General features: G+C 45.0%; 1 protein-coding gene across 2 annotated transcripts; it reads right to left on the bottom strand.

Moving 5' to 3' along the window:
* On the bottom strand, positions 1–19,663 carry LOC138638588 (low molecular weight phosphotyrosine protein phosphatase-like). 2 transcript variants are annotated; one of them, XM_069727993.1, is made up of 6 exons: positions 19,485–19,663; positions 17,011–17,084; positions 14,156–14,269; positions 5,033–5,094; positions 2,451–2,556; positions 1–283 (listed from the first exon to the last, which is right to left on the bottom strand). In XM_069727993.1, the coding sequence occupies exons 1-6, from the start codon at positions 19,525–19,527 to the stop codon at positions 206–208; spliced, it is 477 nt and encodes a 158-aa protein (XP_069584094.1). In that variant the 5' UTR covers positions 19,528–19,663; the 3' UTR covers positions 1–205. The 2 variants fall into 2 exon arrangements, with proteins under 2 accessions (XP_069584094.1, XP_069584093.1); XM_069727992.1 differs by lacking the exon at positions 14,156–14,269 and adding an exon at positions 14,327–14,440 and having other exon boundaries at positions 19,485–19,655.
* Between the last annotated feature and the right edge of the window lie 56 nt (positions 19,664–19,719).

The raw sequence follows: 19,719 nt of genomic DNA, 5'->3' as shown, positions 1-19,719 counted from the left end.
CCAAATTAAAATGGGCTTTATTCCTGAATTAGACAAACATGGTTCAGTGCGAGGATCGTGACATGAAAGGCTTTGTCAGGATATAAATTATTGATCACGTCTTGGTAAATGACACAAAGATTAATGTCCTGTGCTCGCACAACAGATCCAGCCATGACACACTGTGTTAACGTCATCACGTAATATTGTGTAATAACATGTAATACTAGGAGCACTTTTCCAAAAAGGATTTACAGCATCTGACACATTGCTGGTAGACGGTCTCAAAATCTTCATCGCTGCCCTGTAAATGGAAAAGGAGAAGTCCGTTATACATGGAAACCTATTTACTAGAGAGAACGATCACTCCCGACTTGTACAGAATGCCGTCACCGTCTGCAAGAAACTGAGCACAACTCTGTATTGGGGTATGTGCACACGACGTCTTTTCCAGGCAGATCCGGCCTGATAACGCACTGAAATGCTGCAAAGAATGAACAGATCAGCAAGTCTTGACATTGTTCTGCTTCAGTCTCGACCTTTTTTTTTTTTTCCCCCCACTTCTTTTAAATCCGCTTCAGACTTTGAAAGCCGTGAAGCTGCTAAAAGTATTAATCAGACGAGTCTATGGAAGCTGCTCGTTACCGTAATTATAGGTTCAATGACCACCGGCATTTTCCTGAAATGTCGTTACCTTTAAAAACTCAGCGGTTCCAGCGGCGTCTTAAAGATATCATGTGCACATATCAGAAAGGGTTTCCATACTGCGATACATCCCAGTTGGGGATTTACTTTGAAGCAGTTGTTCACTCATAACCTACACTATACACAGAAGGACTGGGACAGATCCTAACCATAGGATTCAGTCCCATTACCACAGCTGTATAACATCCCACCCCTCGCCATGCCGCCTGCCTTGTGTGACAGAATGGCTCGCCGATACCAGCACAGTCCTGTAATAGGAGCCAGCGATGTAGCAAGTCATAGTAATTATGCCACCATCATCTGTGAGTGTGATTAAGAAGTGGCCAAGTTGCTCAGGTCCCTTAAAGTTACCAGGTAAAGATACAGAGCCGGATTCACCAGGTGCATAAGTCGCCAACGCTCTGCTGACTCCATAACTGTCCAAACCTCTTTAGGCATTAACATCACCTGAAAAATGTATCTAGTGGAAGTTTCATGCCATGCCCAAGCAGCTACTTACAAGCCTTACATCACCAAGCACAATGCCTAGTGTCAGAGTAGTGTAAAGCAGCCACCATTGGACTCTGGAGCAGTTGAAACATGACCTGTGCAGTGACGAATCACACTTCTATTCGGGGTTTGGCAAATGCCGGGAGACTGTTAGGCTTCTTGTACACATGCCGTGATTTTGCGGCCCGTTTTTGCAGCCCCAATAGATTTCTATGGGGCCACAATAACTCCACGGAGCGCCGTATGGCCGTATTTATGGCTGTGAAAAAAAGTTTGAGCCAGCTCGATCTTATTCCCGGCTTATGGACACCAGCCCCATTGTAAGTCAATGGGGCCGCAAAAACAACAGAAGCTTGTTTATGTGGTGCGCCGTGACTTCCGGTTTTGTGGACCGCTCTTTTTCCCTAATACTTTTGCTATAGTATTGGGAACCCGAAAAACATCGATCCACAAGTTTTTTGCGGTCCATTATTGAGGCAGACCTTGAAAATTGTGGCGATACGGCTGGCAATAACTGGCCGCAAAAAACCCAGTATGTCTAAAAGAAGCCTTAGCTGCCTGACTGCACCGTGCCAACTGTAGTTTCGTGGACAGCAGAATTGTATGGAGATGTTTTTCTGGCATCAGCTGAAGCCTCTTTGTTCTAGTGAAAGGAAATCTTAATGCTTCAGCATGCAAGACACTGGAAAATTGTAGTTTCCAACTTTGTGGGAAGACTTCTGTTCTCCTTGCACAAAGCAAGGTACATGAAGGCATGGTTGGGCAAGTTTGGTGTAGGAGAATATGACTGTCAGCAATGAGCCTTGATCTCAACCCTATCGAAAACCAATCACCTTCAAAAATCATATTCTGAATGAATAGGAATAAATTCCCACCGACACTGCAAAATCTTGTAGAAAGTCTTCCCGGAGCAGTGGAAGCTGCAATGGGGTGGTGGTTAAAGTTGAGGACCAACTACATATTAATGCAGATTGATCTAGCAAGGTGATGTTATAAGACCTCCCGTAAGTGACAAGTAGGTGTCCTAGCACTTTCGATATAGTGCAGGTTCTATGATCTATGATGGTTTCCATCCCCAAAATGGACCCTGAAGAGGAGTTTAAAGTGCTAAAATTGGTGAAAAGTCCTCACACTTGAGTATGTGCACAAGGTGTCTTTTCTGACATCATGTGCGGAGACTTTGCCACTAGCAATATAATTTTTATTTCACAAATAGCAGTGGTGGCTTCTCAGCGGACCATTGCCCAATGTTAAAAAGAAATTTAGGCGACACTTACGTAATATGGGTCTTCAATAATGAGGCGTTTCTGTGGGTCGTAGCTTCCAAGCAGTTCGATTTTAGCTTTGCAGTTTTGCACTTGGTTACATTTACGTTTCAAGTCTCTGCAAAACAAGAGCCACATATATAAAAATATCAAGTACGTTACCTAGTCCCATAAATAGGAGAGGGGCCCTACCTCTGAGGCCACCGAATTGGAGGGATATTTAAAACAAGATAAACAAAGAGTTTAACAAATATATGATATATATATATATATAGTAAAAAGAAGGCAGCACTCCAAAAGTTTCAGGTGAAAAAGGATGAATTTTACCATTATTTTTGGTCTTTTGATAAAAAGTGAATTTCACTGTTTAAAAAAATGTTCTATCTAATTTGCCTGTCACGGGTGTCGACCTGTAGTAGTGGTTCCTTGTCTACAATAAAAAGATTGTTGCAAATGAATCATTTTTAGCTGTTGTCTGATATCTAGATACATTATATATGTTCACTTTTTTGTCTGTTCTAAAGTGTGATGTTATGGCCTGGAGAGGCTGTGCGTCGACTTGGAAAAGCATAGACTAATGGAGTTAGCCTGAGTAAGGTTTCCGTTCGTTATGTCTGAGTGATATACATATCCTTGCTAGCCACTTTATTTCTATTAAAGGAATATATTTATTCCGCATTTTAGACAAACAGCTTAAATGCACTCAGGAATATATATCTTATATAAAATATAAAGACGCTACTATGAGTGCTGTCACACATTTGGAATAGTGGCTCATATAACATATAATGAGCGCTGTCGTCTGATCTGAACAGCGGCTCATGCAAGTATGATAAGAAGGCTCTGCCACATCGAAGATGGCGCTGCGGCGCTGACATAACGCTAGTGCGCAAGCGCGAGTAAAGTGAAAGTGTATTGGAACTCCTATTGGCCGGCACTATGTGACAGGGTAATTGGCTTTGTAGACATGCGCAATGGACTTGTATGAACGCCGATAACGGTCTAAACAGAGTCCTCCACGTGGAGTCATCAGATAGCGGTAAGGTGAGGGTTATGAGATATGACTATTATAAATATAAATTACGCTAATGAGATAGTCTGTGGAACAAAGGAGTGAGTTGGGAAATATATTTTATAAAGAATACAGCACATAGTGCAATCTCTGTGCTTAATAAAGTGCCTGACAAGATATTATATGCACGCTTATAGAAAACTGTACAAATGTCTGTTTATTTATTCATTAATGGCAACTGTAACATGCAAATTAATTCAAATTGGTTGTATAAAAGCACAGTCATTGTTAACACCCATTGCTTGAAAAAGGCTCAGTGAGCCGAAACGTCGCGCAGTGATGTGAGTCGATTAAAACTTCATCCTTTTTCACCTGAAACTTTTGGAGTGCTGCCTTCTTTTTACTATTTGGTATACATGTTGGATTAATGTCTGGACCATTTTATCCAGGGGGCTAGGCACCCACCATTGGTGAGCATTGTGCTGTTCCATTTATTTATATATATATGTAAATAGATTAGCATTACTAAATTGTGGGCAGCTTTCTTACCCTGTGGAGTGTTCTTCATAAAAAAATACAGATAGAAACATGCCTCGCTGGAATAAAGCGATAGATCATGCCATGTGCTACCTTTCCATTTCTTGCGCACGGGACTGCTGGAGATAAGTGTTGCACTCTGCATTCTTTGACTATGGGACTGCCGTGAATGCACAGTCGCTTCTCTCTTACAATGAGGAGTCAGATTTTAAGTAATTAAAAAGTCAAAATAGAATGAGTATTGTCGGAGTCCAGCTATAGAATAAGTGTGATCAGTCTCCGTCCACCCAGCCTGATAGCTGCAGCTTATACTGAGCAGTGTGAGACCTCAGCAAGCACATTTTAGAAGTTGAGGTAGATGGCAAGAATGCTACATGTCTACCCACTCCATGCCAAACTGCATTTTGTTTTCTTGCTCCAAGAACTACAGTATATCTCATCTAATCCACAGCCCAAATGGTTTTAGTGGTTTCTACAGCAGTCCAATTTGTATCGGCATGCGATCCAGAAGATTCGTTTGTTCTGTCTCCTTTCACTTTTGACCTGGCTAATACTCCTGCATCCTATAAAGTAACAGTTCTGTAGTATTTTGGGGATTATCACACTAGAGTATTTGTGGAAATTAAGTGCCATTAAGACGCCTCCAGCTGGCTTACAGCAATGCAAACAATGGAGATGCTTCACATTTGAGCGAGGTGAGCAGGGACAGTCACATCTACTCAGAAGTGCCTGGAAACATACATGACTGGCAGGTCTCGTTTACCTGCCCCCTACAAGGAGACGGGTTTGCGATACCTGCTGATCCCTGCCCCGGGATATGTGCACAGACAATCTTCTTTAGTGATGGAAGTGAGTAGAGCTGGAATAACCATACCTGCTTTGTTCACAGTATGAAAGGGGATCGGACTGATTTTTTTTATTTTTTTTTTTAGTTAATTTATTTTTATAAAATTTCATTCCATTTTAAGATTTATTTTCAACAAAATTGTAGCAAGCAGTTAAAGTAATGTTTACACATTTGGAAATACGATAATAGTTCACTGACCTCAGGTTACTTTCATCCATGCATAGAATGTAGTCATAGGAGAGGAAATCATCTTTTGTGATCTGGACATAAGAAGAAATACTGGATTAACCAGACATATTGACTCCTTTCTCCCACCATTGCGAGTTCCATGAGACAAGTGATCCTACTCGACACTCTGAAGAGCACTTTACATTTCTATTTATTGATTCTGGCCTCTCACCCTGCACGTTTCAAGATCGACATCAGGCGATGGTGTGCAGTGTTACCCAAATATTTGAGCAGCCACAGTCACTAGAAGACGACGGCAATTAGTGTTTCAAGACGTAGATGATGAGACACAGTTGCCAACAAGCCATGTTGTTAAGTCAACAAGCAGGAGCAGAGTGCGGAAGTGGAAGACGAGGTGGTGGATGATGAAGTCACTGATTCAACCTGGGAAGGTGCCATGCAGAGCGAGGACGGCAGCGCACGGGGTGGGGGATCCGCAGCACCACAACAGGAAGAGGTAGTGGGATAAGGCAGGCAACTATTCCTCAGAGCAGCCACAGGCAGCAAGATACTAGGACAATGGTTAGGTGTTCCCCAGTGTGTGTTTGTTTTTTTGTTTTTTAAACAAAGTCCAGAAAACCAGATAAATGTCATTTGCAACCTGTGCCGTACCAAAAATCAGCCGTGGCCTGACCACTACCAGCATGCTCAGGCATGTCATCCAAGTATGCGACTAGGTGGGTTGAATGCCTGGGTCAATAATCAGTGTCTGCAGGTGACACAACTGCCTCTTCCCATGGGTATGCCAATCCCCTGTCGTGGATGCCTGCCTCCCTCCATGCTAGCCACCTTAGGGAGAGACCCAAGTTGGGCTAAATGTAGCGGGATGAAAGAGACCGAAAAGCCCTCTACTTATAGGAAATACATAGTGGATGCTTTCCTGAAACGGAAAGTACTTGCAAGCAGCATAATACAAAGAATAGCAGGTTTACCCAGAATCCTTTGCAGTAGGCGGAGCCCCACTCCATACAGCCAACCAATTCCAGCCCTGTGCTGATGAGGGCCTAAAGCCCGAAACACGTGTCCACAGGTAGGAATTGGTTGGCTGTGTAAATTTAGAAACTAATCCGCAGCATTGCACGCTTGGCGGTTCCAAGCGCTGTGGATTAGACAGGGGTGGAAAGAGATGATTTGCATAGCTCCGCCTACTGCAAAGGATTCTGGGTAAACCTGCTATTCTTTGTATTATGCTGCTTGCAAGTACTTTCCGTTTCAGGAAAGCATCCACTATGCCTCCCTCCAGGCATTTGTCTTTGGACATTCGTAAGCACTATCTACAACCATATCCACCTCCTTGTCCCAGCCGTGCGTTCAGCTGTCCCTACTCCAACCCTTAAAACGCGAGCGGAAACACGCAGCCACCCACCCAAACACAAAACGGCCACATTTCCATACTGCTTGCCGTGGAAATGTTGCAGTTTAGGCTGTGGACACAGGCTTTCTGCAACCTCCTTGCGGCGATTTTCCCTCGGTATTCTGTCCCCAGCAGCCACCATTTCTCCCATTGTGCCGTCCCTGCCTTTCACAAGCACATGACCCTTAACATCACCTGTTCCCTGACCAATGCAGTTACTAGGAAGGTCCACTCAAGACATGTAGACAAGTGCTTGCGACATTTCCCTCAAGGCACACTGTGTGAACCTTGTGGAGGCCGAGACCAAGTTGGACTCTGGGATGGCACACGTGCTACAGACGCCCAGAATTGCATAACCTAGCGCCATACGGGTTTTCCCCCCACATCCTGCACCACTTCCATCTCAGAACTGTCGTCCATATCAGTCACAAGCTGAAAGCACTGCTCAGTGAAGCAGCAACAGACTGTGCCGAAACGCATTTCCTTAGGTGACAAACCGCACACCGCTGCAGAGATATTGAAAGGTCTAACAAACCAGACAGATCGGTGAGTCTCGCCACTAAACCTACAACTAGGCATGGTCGTGTGCGATAATGGCCGTAACCTGGTGGCGGCTCTGAAGATTGGCAAGCTCACACACATACAATGTCTGGCCCACGTGCTCCACTTAGTGGTTCAGCACTTTCTGAAAACCTACCCAGATTTGACTGCGCTACTTATCAAAGTACGACGTGTCTACACCCATTTCCGCAAGTCACTTACAGCTGCCACTGGTCTGGCAGTGCTGCTGCAGGACTTGCCATTGCCACATCACCGACTGGTTTGTGACGTTACCACGTGCTGGAACTCAACATTACACATGTTGGCAAGGCTTAGTAAGCAGCAGCAGACAGTAGTTGAATGCCAGCTAAAACATGCCAGTCGTTATTCTAGTCAGCTGCTGCACATAAGAACCGACGAGTGGGCATGGATGTCTGACATCTGTGAGGTTCTAAAAAACTTGGACGAGTCAACAAAAGACTATTTTCGGAGATGACACCATAATCAGTGTAACCATGCCGCTTTTGTATCTACTTAACCCCTTCATGACCCAGCCTATTTTGACCTTAAAGACCTGGCCGTTTTTTGCAATTCTGACCAGTGTCCCTTTATGAGGTAATAACTCAGGAACGCTTCAACGGATCCTAGCGGTTCTGAGATTGTTTTTTCGTGACATATTGGGCTTCATGTTAGTGGTAAATTTAGGTCAATAAATTCTGCGTTTATTTGTGATAAAAACGGAAATTTGGTGAAAATTTTGAAAATTTTGCAATTTTCACATTTTGAATTTTTATTCTGTTAAACCAGAGAGATATGTGACACAAAATAGTTAATAAATAACATTTCCCACATGTTTACTTTACATCAGCACAATTTTGGAAACAAAATTTTTTTTTGTTAGGAAGTTATAAGGGTTAAAATTTGACCGGCGATTTGTCATTTTTACAACGAAATTTAGAAAACCATTTTTTTTAGGGACCACCTCACATTTGAAGTCAGTTTGAGGGGTCTATATGGCTGAAAATACCCAAAAGTGACACCATTCTAAAAACTGCACCCCTCAAGGTACTCAAAACCACATTCAAGAAGTTTATTAACCCTTCAGGTGCTTCACAGCAGCAGAAGCAACATGGAAGGAAAAAATGAACATTTAACTTTTTAGTCACAAAAATTATCTTTTAGCAACAATTTTTTTATTTTCCCAATGGTAAAAGGAGAAACTGAACCACGAAAGTTGTTGTCCAATTTGTCCTGAGTACGCTGATACCTCATATGTGGGGGTAAACCACTGTTTGGGCGCACGGCAGGGCTTGGAAGGGAAGGAGCGCCATTTGACTTTTTGAATCAAAAATTGGCTCCACTCTTTAGCGGACACCATGTCACGTTTGGAAAGCCCCCGTGTGCCTAAAAATTGGAGCTCCCCCACAAGTGACCTCATTTTGGAAACTAGACATCCCAAGGAACTTATCTAGATGCATAGTGAGCACTTTGAACCCCCAGGTGCTTCACAAATTGATCCGTAAAAATGAAAAAGTCCTTTTTTTTTTCACAAAAAAATTCTTTTAGCCTCAATTTTTTCATTTTCACATGGGCAACAGGATAAAATGGATCCTAAAATGTGTTGGGCAATTTCTCCTGAGTACACCAATACCTCACATGTGGGGGTAAACCACTGTTTGGGCACATGGTAAGGCTCGGAAGGGAAGGCGCGCCATTTGACTTTTTGAATGGAAAATTAGCTCCAATTGTTAGCGGACACCATGTCGCGTTTGGAGAGCCCCTGTGTGCCTAAACATTGGAGCTCCCACACAAGTGACCCCATTTTGGAAACTAGACCCCCCAAGGATCTTATCTAGATGCCTAGTGAGCACTTTAAACCCCCAGGTGCTTCACAGAAGTTTATAACGCAGAGCCATGAAAATAAAAAATAATTTTTCTTTCCTCAAAAATGATTTTTTAGCCAGGAATTTCCTATTTTGCCAAGGATAATAGGAGAAATTGGACCCCAAATATTGTTGTCCAGTTTGTCCTGAGTATGCTGATACCCCATATGTGGGGGTAAACCACTGTTTGGGCGCACGGCAGGGCTCGGAAGGGATGGCACGCCATTTGGCTTTTTAAATGGAAAATTAGCTCCAATCATTAGCGGACACCATGTCACGTTTGGAGAGCCCCTGTGTGCCTAAACATTGGAGATCCCCCAGAAATGACACCATTTTGGAAACTAGACCCCCAAAGGAACTAATCTAGATGTGTGGTGAGGACTTTGAACCCCCAAGTGCTTCACAGAAGTTTATAACGCAGAGCCATGAAAATAAAAAAAAAAATTATTTTCTCAAAAATGATATTTTAGCCTGCAATTTTTTATTTTCCCAAGGGTAACAGGAGAAATTTGACCCCAAAAGTTGTTGTCCAGTTTCTCCTGAGTACGCTGATACCCCACATGTGGGGGTAAATCACTGTTTGGGCACATGCCGGGGCTCGGAAGTGAAGTAGTGACGTTTTGAAATGCAGACTTTGATGGAATGCTCTGTGGGCGTCACGTTGCGTTTGCAGAGCCCCTGATGTGGCTTAACAGTAGAAACCCCCCACAAGTGACCCCATTTTGGAAACTAGACCCCCAAAGGAACTTATCTAGATGTGTGGTGAGCACTTTGAACCCCCAAGTGCTTCACAGACGTTTACAACGCAGAGCCGTGAAAATAAAAAATCATTTTTCTTTCCTCAAAAATTATGTTTTAGCAAGCATTTTTTTAGATTCACAAGGGTAACAGGAGAAATTGGACCCCAATAGTTGTTGTCCAGTTTCTCCTGAGTACGCTGATACCCCATGTGTGGGGGTAAACCACTGTTTGGGCACACGTCGGGGCTCAGAAGGGAAGTAGTGACTTTTGAAATGCAGACTTTGATGGAATGGTCTACGGGTGTCACGTTGCGTTTGCAGAGCCTCTGGTGTGCCTAAACAGTAGAAACCCCCACAAGTGACCCCATTTTAGAAACTAGACCCCCCAAGGAACTTATCTAGATATGTGGTGAGCACTTTGAACCCCCAAGTGCTTCACAGACGTTTACAACGCAGAGCCGTGAAAATAAAAAATCATTTTTCTTTCCTCAAAAATTATGTTTTAGCAAGCATTTTTTTAGATTCACAAGGGTAACAGGAGAAATTGGACCCCAGTAATTGTTGCGCAGTTTGTCCTGAGTATGCTGGTACCCCATATGTGGGGGTAAACCACTGTTTGGGCACACGTCGGGGCTCAGAAGTGAGGGAGCACCATTTGACTTTTTGAATACGAGATTGGCTGGAATCAATGGTGGCGCCATGTTGCGTTTGGAGACCCCTGATGTGCCTAAACAGTGGTAACCCCTCAATTCTACCTCCAACACTAACCCCAACACACCCCTAACCCTAATCCCAACTGTAGCCATAACCCTAATCACAACCCTAACCGCAACACACCCCTAACCACAACCCTAACCCCAACACACCCCTAACCCTAACCACAACCCTAATTCCAACCCTAACCCTAAGGCTATGTGCCCACGTTGCGGATTCGTGTGAGATATTTCCGCACCATTTTTGAAAAATCCGCGGGTAAAAGGCACTGCGTTTTACCTGCGGATTTTCCGCGGATTTCCAGTGTTTTTTGTGCAGATTTCACCTGCGGATTCCTATTGAGGAACAGGTGTAAAACGCTGCGGAATCCGCACAAAGAATTGACATGCTGCGGAAAATACAACGCAGCGTTTCCGCGCGGTATTTTCCGCACCATGGGCACAGCGGATTTGGTTTTTCATATGTTTACATGGTAATGTTAACCTGATGGAATACTGCTGCGAATCCGCAGCCAAATCCGCACCGTGTGCACATAGCCTAATTCTAAAGGTATGTGCACACGCTGCGGAAAACGCTGCGGATCCGCAGCAGTTTCCCATGAGTTTACAGTTCAATGTAAACCTACGGGAAACAAAAATCGCTGTACACATGCTGCGGAAAAACTGCACGGAAACGCAGCGGTTTACATTCCGCAGCATGTCACTTCTTTTGTGCGGATTCCGCAGCGGTTTTACAACTGCTCCAATAGAAAATCGCAGTTGTAAAACCGCAGTGAAATGCGCAGAAAAAAACGCGGTAAATCCTCAGCGGTTTAGCACTGCGGATTTATCAAATCCGCAGCGGAAAAATCCGCAGAGGACCAGAATACGTGTGCACATACCGAAACCCTAACCCTAACCCTAGCCCTACCCCTATTCTAACATTAGTGGAAAAAAAAATTTCTTTATTTTTTTATTGTCCCTACCTATGGGGGTGACAAAGGGGGGGGGTCATTTATTATTTTTTTTATTTTGATCACTGAGATATAATCTATCTCAGTGATCAAAATGCACTTTGGAACGAATCTGCCGGCCGGCAGATTCGGCAGGCGCACTGCACATGCACCCGCCATTTTGGAAGATGGCGGCGCCCAGGGAGAAGACGGACGGGACCCCGGCTGGATCGGTAAGTATGATGGGGTGGGGGGGGGGGGGGGGGATCGGAGCACGGGGGGGGGGGGGGGATCGGAGCGCGGGAGGGGGGGAACGGAGCACGGGGGGGCTGGAATGGAGCACGGGGGGGCTGGAATGGAGCACGGGGGGGTGGAACGGAGCACCGGGGGGTGTGGATCGGAGTGCAGGGGGGGTGATTGGAGCACGGGGGGAGCGGACAAGAGCACGGGGGGGAGCGGAGCACTGGACGGAGGGGAGCCGGAGCAGTGTACCGGCCAGATCGGAGGGCTGGGGGGGCAATCGGTGGGGTGGGGTGGGGGCACATTAGTATTTCCAGCCATGGCCGATGATATTTCAGCATCGGCCATGGCTGGATTGTAATATTTCACCAGTTATAATAGGTGAAATATTACAAATCGCTCTGATTGGCAGTTTCACTTTCAACAGCCAATCAGAGCGATCGTAGCCACGAGGGGGTGAAGCCACCCCCCCTGGGCTAAACTACCACTCCCCCTGTCCCTGCAGATCGGGTGAAATGGGAGTTAACCCTTTCACCCGGCCTGCAGGGACGCGATCTTTCCATGACGTCGCATAGGCGTCATGGGTCGGATTGGCACCGACTTTCATGACGCCTACGTGGCGTCATGGGTCGGGAAGGGGTTAAAGGCTCAATGCTCATAATTAAAAGGAGGTAGCTTTGCATGCGGGCCAGGTGGAGATGGAGGCAGAAAGTACGTAGGGTGATGCTGCCCAGCCTCATCTCATCGCGGATTGGGTGATGATGAGGTGATGGCTGGCTGATTGTGCTACAGGTACTAGCCACACCAGTTTCATCCAATCCGTTCAGTGTGGATGGGTTGAAGAGGAAGAGATGGAGAGTTGTCCTCCTGGTGGGGACAGAGTAGTCTTGCCTGTTGGGAGTCTGGCACATATGGCTGACTGTCCCGATAGTAAAAAATCTCCATCTTACTACCCAGGTGACAGAGGTAGTTGTTACTTCGACCACAAAGGAGTAGAGACTAGGGAGACACACACCAGGTCCAACAGAGGAAAGGGAAGTCTAGCAAAGGTCTGGGACAGCAACCAGGAACTGATGCGCGGTGTAATCTGACAAGTAGGGAAAGTTTTGGAACATGGTGAAGGAGTACCTGCCCGACCCTACCAGCATCTTCTGGGATTCCTCTGTGCCATACAACTATTGGGTATCCAAGCTGGACACCTAGCATGAACAGTCCCTCTATGCCTTGGAGGTGCTGGCCTGCCCTGCAGCTAACGTTTTGTCTGAGCGAGTTTTTAGGGCTGCTGGAGGCACAATAACTGATAGCATTTTCCGTTGACAGGCGGATGCACCTGACAGGCTGGCTTATCAAAATAAACAAGGCCTGGATTGGCCCAGACTTCTTATCCCCCAGTGGATGATGGCAGTGGAACAGAAAGTCAACTAAAATGTTCCTTTTTCGGGTGTGTTACCATGCACAACTTCCCACCCAAACAAGGGTATACGGTAGTTCTTTTCTAATTGTGTCCTCCTCCAATATATCTACAGGGTCATGAGCAGACCCTCGCTCTTAGTTTTTCCAGGGCGTGTATGAGGCCTAACACTACAATTCTCTTACATACATATATATGTATACCCCAGGGTTAAATGTTTTTCAGCCCCTGCAGATAGAGTATGCACTAATAATGTAGGAGTCCCACTCCATAAAATTGGGGAAAAAAAAAAAGTGTTTTCTGAGGCCTTCCAATATGTGCCTTCCAGGGAGTATTGCAGTCCTTCCTAATAATTGCATATTGCTCTGCAAGAGATCTTGGAGGTATAAATAGTCCTCAATATGCTGGGACTGGTGCCTCGACAGCTTCTCTGGACATTTCTAGTCATTTTAGTTCTCCTTCCATGTCATCTACTGTGGCCATAGGAGACTGGGTAATACTGTGAGAGATGTCCCGGCTATTAACATAGCCTTAAGTTTTTTTTTGCAGCTTTTTTTTCCATTAATTTTATGCATATTGCAAGCTTTGTTTTACTGTACCAACAACAGCTAGGAGTTTTCAGGAATGTCATGCACACAATTGATTTTTTTTTCCGGACATGGAAAACTGCGTTTTTTTTTTTTAAGGAAGCAGCATGTCAATTCTTTCAGCGTTTTTTGCAATGCTTCTTCACCATTGAAATTAATGAGAAGTTACAAAAATGCAGCAAACACACTACATGTAAACATAGCCTAAGGGGTGGAGGAGGTATTTTTTTTTTATATTTTAATTTGCATTATACACAAGTAATTATACAGGAAAGAAGGTTTCATAATATTTTTTCCTGTAAAATCCATTTTTATCTCCAGTTGTGTTTTATTTTCCATAAAAGTGGAGTAATACTCTTACAACATTGTTCCTAGCAGCGGCCTGGGAATCCGATGCATCTAGGCATCTTCCTCCTTCATTTCAGCAATTTTCCTGCACCCCCCCCCACCAATCAGCTGATACCAAACGTCGCGATTACATGATACTACATACTAAAATGACTCAATGGTTAAAGAAGAGACCTTGGGGGGGGATAGAAGAAAGAAACCGAGCTGCTCTTCAACACGTGGTCCAACAATATGGAAATTTCAAAACAGCAGGCGAGTCCCAGCCAGGGGAATAAAAGCTCGCAGTGCCATCCGAGTAGAGGAGAATGGTACTGGAAACTTAGCAGAAGACGGACTGTCCTATACCTGTCGTGCTTTATGCGATGTTTCGGTAGCATGGCTTTTAAGGCACTTTACGGCCCTTGAATCGGGGGAGCAACCCACGTTCCAGTGAGAGGTAGCGGCGCTGTCTATGGACCACTGCAATACAAAACATAATGGATAGGATTCAATGACGGAAGGAACGAGATACATTACCTGCCTGGCAGTGTGATTCATGGAAATGCCGTGCTTCTTCATACAGCTCTGGCCACGATAGTCCGGGGGGTTTCCTATTTCATAAGTAGAGGTGGCCGCACTGTCTATGTTCCACTAGAATAGAAAGACAAGCAGTCCAATTCATTGGCACATTTGTATACGCCATTATCAACCCAGCTAAGGGTTTTATATTAGAGTTCCTGGCAGTTTGTATTCATTCAGTAAGTAAGTAGTTTGGCTGTTTGTTTTAATGGAAGGGTGCGAGTAAAAAACAAAAAACCTGCGGAACATCTTGGCAGAAGCAGTCAGACACTGCACCAAACCAAAATGTCAGATAGCACTTTTATTTCATTACACTGGAATCTGTATCAAAGTAAGTGAAGATCCTTTTAAGAAGAGCAAGATTTTGGAAAATCCCTTTATATTCATATGTAAATTAGCTGCTTAGCACACAGTGGGTGGGACTGCACAACTCCAGTGCTCCCTACTCCTCTGCTACACAGCAATTAGCCATCCCACAAAACAAAGAAAAAGAGTGCTCCTGAACACATAGCCCCACCCACTGTGCTCACACAAACTCATTTGCATAACAAAGAATGATTTTACTATTAAGCATAGTCTTAAATGAAAGGAACGGCCTCTTAGCTTCTGTATACCAAGGCTATAGGGACACTGACTGCAGGACGTTACATCGAATTAGTGGCAGTAGTAAAATCAAACACTGTTGGGTGGTCGCAGATCAGAGGAGATTTTGCTACAAAAGAGACTTTTGAAAGTTTCATGTGATCAGATTGAAAAACCTGCTGTCCGGTCACCAGAGTGGTCGTGTGGTCCTTGCCTTAGATACAAGCCTATGAAATCTGCAAGAGACATGTCTGCACATTGATGTCGTTATACATGTGGCTCAACGTTACACACAAACACTCAAGTGGCTGGGAGAAAATGTGCAGAGAAATCTCTCGCCTTTTCAGGTCCTGGCCGACTAATCTATGGGTGCAACAGAAAAGCCTGTTATACATGACATTCAGCATGCCATTTCATGAATTATCTAGTGCTAGGTACAGTATTAATGATGAGCAGCTGGTGGCCAACAGTGCCACGAATAATGGTGGCTTGTAGTCAATACGACATCACAGAAGATTCACTGGAAATGAATCCTCAGCATTGCTCCTATCGCAGCCTCTTCTAACCTCCAGCGGCAGGGAAGGTCTCACTGTGGCCGCTCTGCACCGTCCATTACCAGGCACAGATCACACAGCAGCAGTCTGCCGACAGGCCAGGAGGACAGCAGACGTGTCCTGTGTGGTATTACTTATTATTATAAGTAGGACAATGCAAATTAGAGCAGCGCTTAACCCCAGTTTCACGCCAATGGTACTATTAGAGGTTTGATAAGAGGCAATGCTTTGCCTTATAGAAAAAAAAAAGTGAAGGACTGACATTGACTGCAGCACTGACTACAAGATCCTTTCTCAGCTTGGGGAGTGCACAGCCCCCGGCCACGGCACATTACTGCTTGAGTTTTAGTCACTTGCTGCAGATCGAGCCCCGTGCACCATCTACTAGGCATCTGCATCCACTGTTACAACTTTTGGACAAGTACAAAGCAAATAAGTTCTCTCCCAGGATCTTATAGAAGTGAAGATAAAAATTTGCATTATAATCCGGGTGCTTCCAGTGATTATGAGGTGGCCGGAGACAAGTTGGAAAGAAGTTTTATTGAAAATGTGTTTCATAGATGATCCACCTGCTTCCTCAAGTACATTTGAACAGGATTTCACATGTGAGAGAACTTGAAATCAACTCAGAATGAAAATTTTCTCCAAATTTGTCTCCGGACTCATTATATCCACTGGCAGTGTCAGGATTATCCCACAAGTTTTTAATCTTCATTTCATGGTCCCTATTCCATTCCAGAAATTATGAGTCCATGAACCAGCGGCTAGAAATGCAACCCATCTGCACCTTCCACAGGGTTGTGCCTGCGCCGCAGAACCTAACCAGCACACAGATTTATCCATTCACACAAGGAGCGATTTCCTTTTCTCTTTTTCAGCCATGGCTCAAATCTTGATTCCCACTCACACTACGATGGGTAAAATCTATGGCATGGTTTGGTATCAGTACAGGTTTAAACCCCTACATGTGGCTGTAGAGTGGAAACTCCCTATTCATTTATATTACACAGTAAAGTGCTAAAAAAAAATAAAAGTGTGAAATCCTTCAAACAACAGTTAAAAGTTTGAGTATTCCCTTTACATAAAGTGATGTAATCACTTTGATTGGTTCAGGCACAGCATCAAACACGCTGCTGATCCCAAAAATTAAAGGACTGTAAAACAAACTGGATTGCATCCCTATTCATGTAAATGTACCCTGAATGAATGGCGGCTGGACACTGTGCAGAAACAAACAGTCATTAGCCATCCATTCTTCAGACAGAGCGCTCCTAGACATTCCAGGAAAAAAAAAAAGGGAGATTCCAGGTTGTGATGTAGCAAAATACCAAAAATGCCAAGGGGATGAATACTCTTGCCAGCCACTGTCGATCATTAGTTTCAGTAGTAAAACAGTCCGGCACAGGTCACAGTACCCTGGACACGGTCACCTAGCATTTGTCCGGACCCGCCATGATATTATACATTCTCTGTGATCTAGAAGAGGATAATCGTGTAACTTCTTACCTGGTGAGATACCCCCTCATCCGATACCAGCTTCCTAAAAACGGCTTCTGCTATTGGAGATCGACAAATGTTACCTGCAAGAAATGGATAAATCAATGATCTAAGAGAGGGGCCACTGCGTTTGGAAGAAAACATACTTTTAATATATAACTATACACTAGTTGGACGAGCAGGCGGTTTCTCCCCACCAATTATAGTTGATTAACAGGTCTCTGCCTACATGCACCTATAGATCTGTCAATCCAGAGCAGCGGGAGGGGTAAAGCTGCCGGGACCTGTCCATCCAACTAGTCTATAGCGCGGTCTTGGGCCTCACAACCATTAGAAGTATGTTTTTTGTATTTCAGAGTCAAACATAGCTGGGTGAGATAATGCGGCTCACAGATTGGGCAGCATGTATGAGGCGCACTGTCAGCCCCTCATGCTCCATGATGTATACATCGGTCATAGAGCGGGTTGGGGCATGTGGAGCTCCGCTCACTCCACAGAGCGCAGGTGTCGGCCATGTTAGGCCATGTTCACACAATCCTTTTTTTAATGCGGAACCGCCGCGATTTTGCCGCTGCGGGTCCGCAGCTATTTTCCATGCAGGGTACATTACAATGTACCCTATGGAAAACAGGAACTGCTGTGCCCACATTACGGAAAATCCCGAAAAAAGCCGCGCTGAATAGCTGCGGTAAAAAAGAAGTACCATGTCACTTCTTTTTGCGGAACTGCAGCGGTTCTGCACCCATTGACCTCCATTGTGAGGTCAAACCCGCAGTAAAACCCGCAGACGAAAAAAATATCTGCGGGTTTTCTGCAGTTTGTGGTGCAGAACCGCTGCAGCAGGAAGTGCGTGGGCGGAGTGTGGCTGCCCCCCCGTGCCCCAATACTACCCCCCCCCCATGCTCCGACGCCCCCCCCCCCCCCGTGCCCTAATCTCCCCCTTATACTTACCGGGCCTCCCGGTGTCCATCCGGCCGTCTTCTCCCTGGGCGCCGCCATCTTCCAAAATGGCGGGCGCATGCGCAGTGCGCCCACCGAATCTGCCGGCCGGCAGATTCGTTCCAGGCACATTTTGATCACTGTGATAACCTCACAGTGATCAAAATAAAAAAAAAAGGTAACTGCCCCCCCTTTATCACCCCCATAGGTAGTAACAATAATAAAATAAAGAATTTTTTTTTCCCCCACTACAGTTAGAACTAGGGGTAGGGTTAGGGGTAGGGTATTTTCAGCCATTTTAACCCTAAAAAAAACTTCCTAGAAAACACACAGACTCTGCAGAGAAAACTGCATAAAAAACTGCACTAAAAACCGCATCAAAAAACGCACCTGCGTTTTCTGCCAAGAGCTGCGGTTTTTAGTGCAGAAAAAACAGCAGGGAAATCAGGAACATGTGAACATGGCCTTACACAGCAGACAACAGATTGCTATGGTTTATTACATGTCACCGAGATCACTGACAGCAGCATTTAGGCTTTCACATCTTGGTGACACATTCATGTGGTATCTCCTGCCTGACTCCCCTCATGACATGATTGGGGGTGCACTGGGCTCAGCCGCCGGCTTCATACGAGGAGGTGATGTGTCCCATAGTCTGCTATACTGAAGCACAATTGCAGGTTATTTTCTGCTGCACTTGGATTAATACATTATATGTAAGAATTAATGATGTGACGCACGACTTATCCCTTTACATGAAGGAAACAACGGGTCAGAAGGAAAATAAAAAAGTAAGAGTGGGTATTATAATTCTCTGGTTATTATATGCAATGAGGCTCTGTGTGGCCCAGATGAAAATGTGGTTTTTATATGTATAACCAATAAAACCTGATTAAACTAAAAAACGTAAAAATTATCATTTTTTTGCAGCGTCTGAGGGTTTTTGAAGAAAATTTCACTTAAAAAAATAAATAAGAATTTATGAACTATGAAAGGGATCCAAGAAGCATAATTTCTCCTTGCGGAGAGTGAGATGATAAGCATGTCGAGATGAGGAGACTTAAAGCCGCAATGCTCCTCTGGGAAATATGCAAATTGTCTCTTCAGAGAGGAAGAGGACTAGAACTCTAGTGCCACCTATTGGAAGTAGCAATCCTAACAGTCAATGTCGACCCTTTAACGAGCCTTGTCACATGACATCTCCACTGTGCACTGACGAGGGGCAGCACCCCGAAATACAGTGTCTGCAAATTGTGATTCTGGTTTGGCTATTACCCCAAGTCATGTGACAAGGCTCGTTAAAGGGTCGACATTGACTGTTAGGATTACTACTTCCAATAGGTGGCGCTAGAGTTCTAGTCCTCTTCCTCTCTGAAGAGACAATTTGAACTATGAAAGGAAATATGTTTATGTCTGTTCCCAGTGTTTCTATAACGGCCAACAGCGACCTATGGAGGTGTGAAGAGAAGCCCCCCGGGGTGCAGGAGGTGGTCCCACAGCAGTGTCAGAGCGCCACATGGCCGCCCCTCCGTGCACACACTCACCAAGACACACGAACAGCACAGACTTGCTCCCAGCTGCCGCCATGGCCTCCTCCGCCGTCTCCGGTGCACACTGGCAGCACAGTCACAGAAGAAGAGGTAGAAGCCTGAAGCCGCACATTACCGGAAGTGCGTCACTTTACGGCACTTAACTTCCAGATAGGTCGCCTGACTGGAGCTGACGTCATTCTACGTGTCAGTTATGGCACCACGTGACTAGTCTCAGGTCACATGTCGA

This window comes from Ranitomeya imitator, chromosome 5 (assembly GCF_032444005.1).
Source record: "Ranitomeya imitator isolate aRanImi1 chromosome 5, aRanImi1.pri, whole genome shotgun sequence".
Taxonomy (NCBI): Eukaryota; Metazoa; Chordata; class Amphibia; order Anura; family Dendrobatidae; genus Ranitomeya; species Ranitomeya imitator.
Note: the sequence above shows the minus strand (reverse complement) of the source record. Positions and strands in the feature narration are given on the sequence as shown.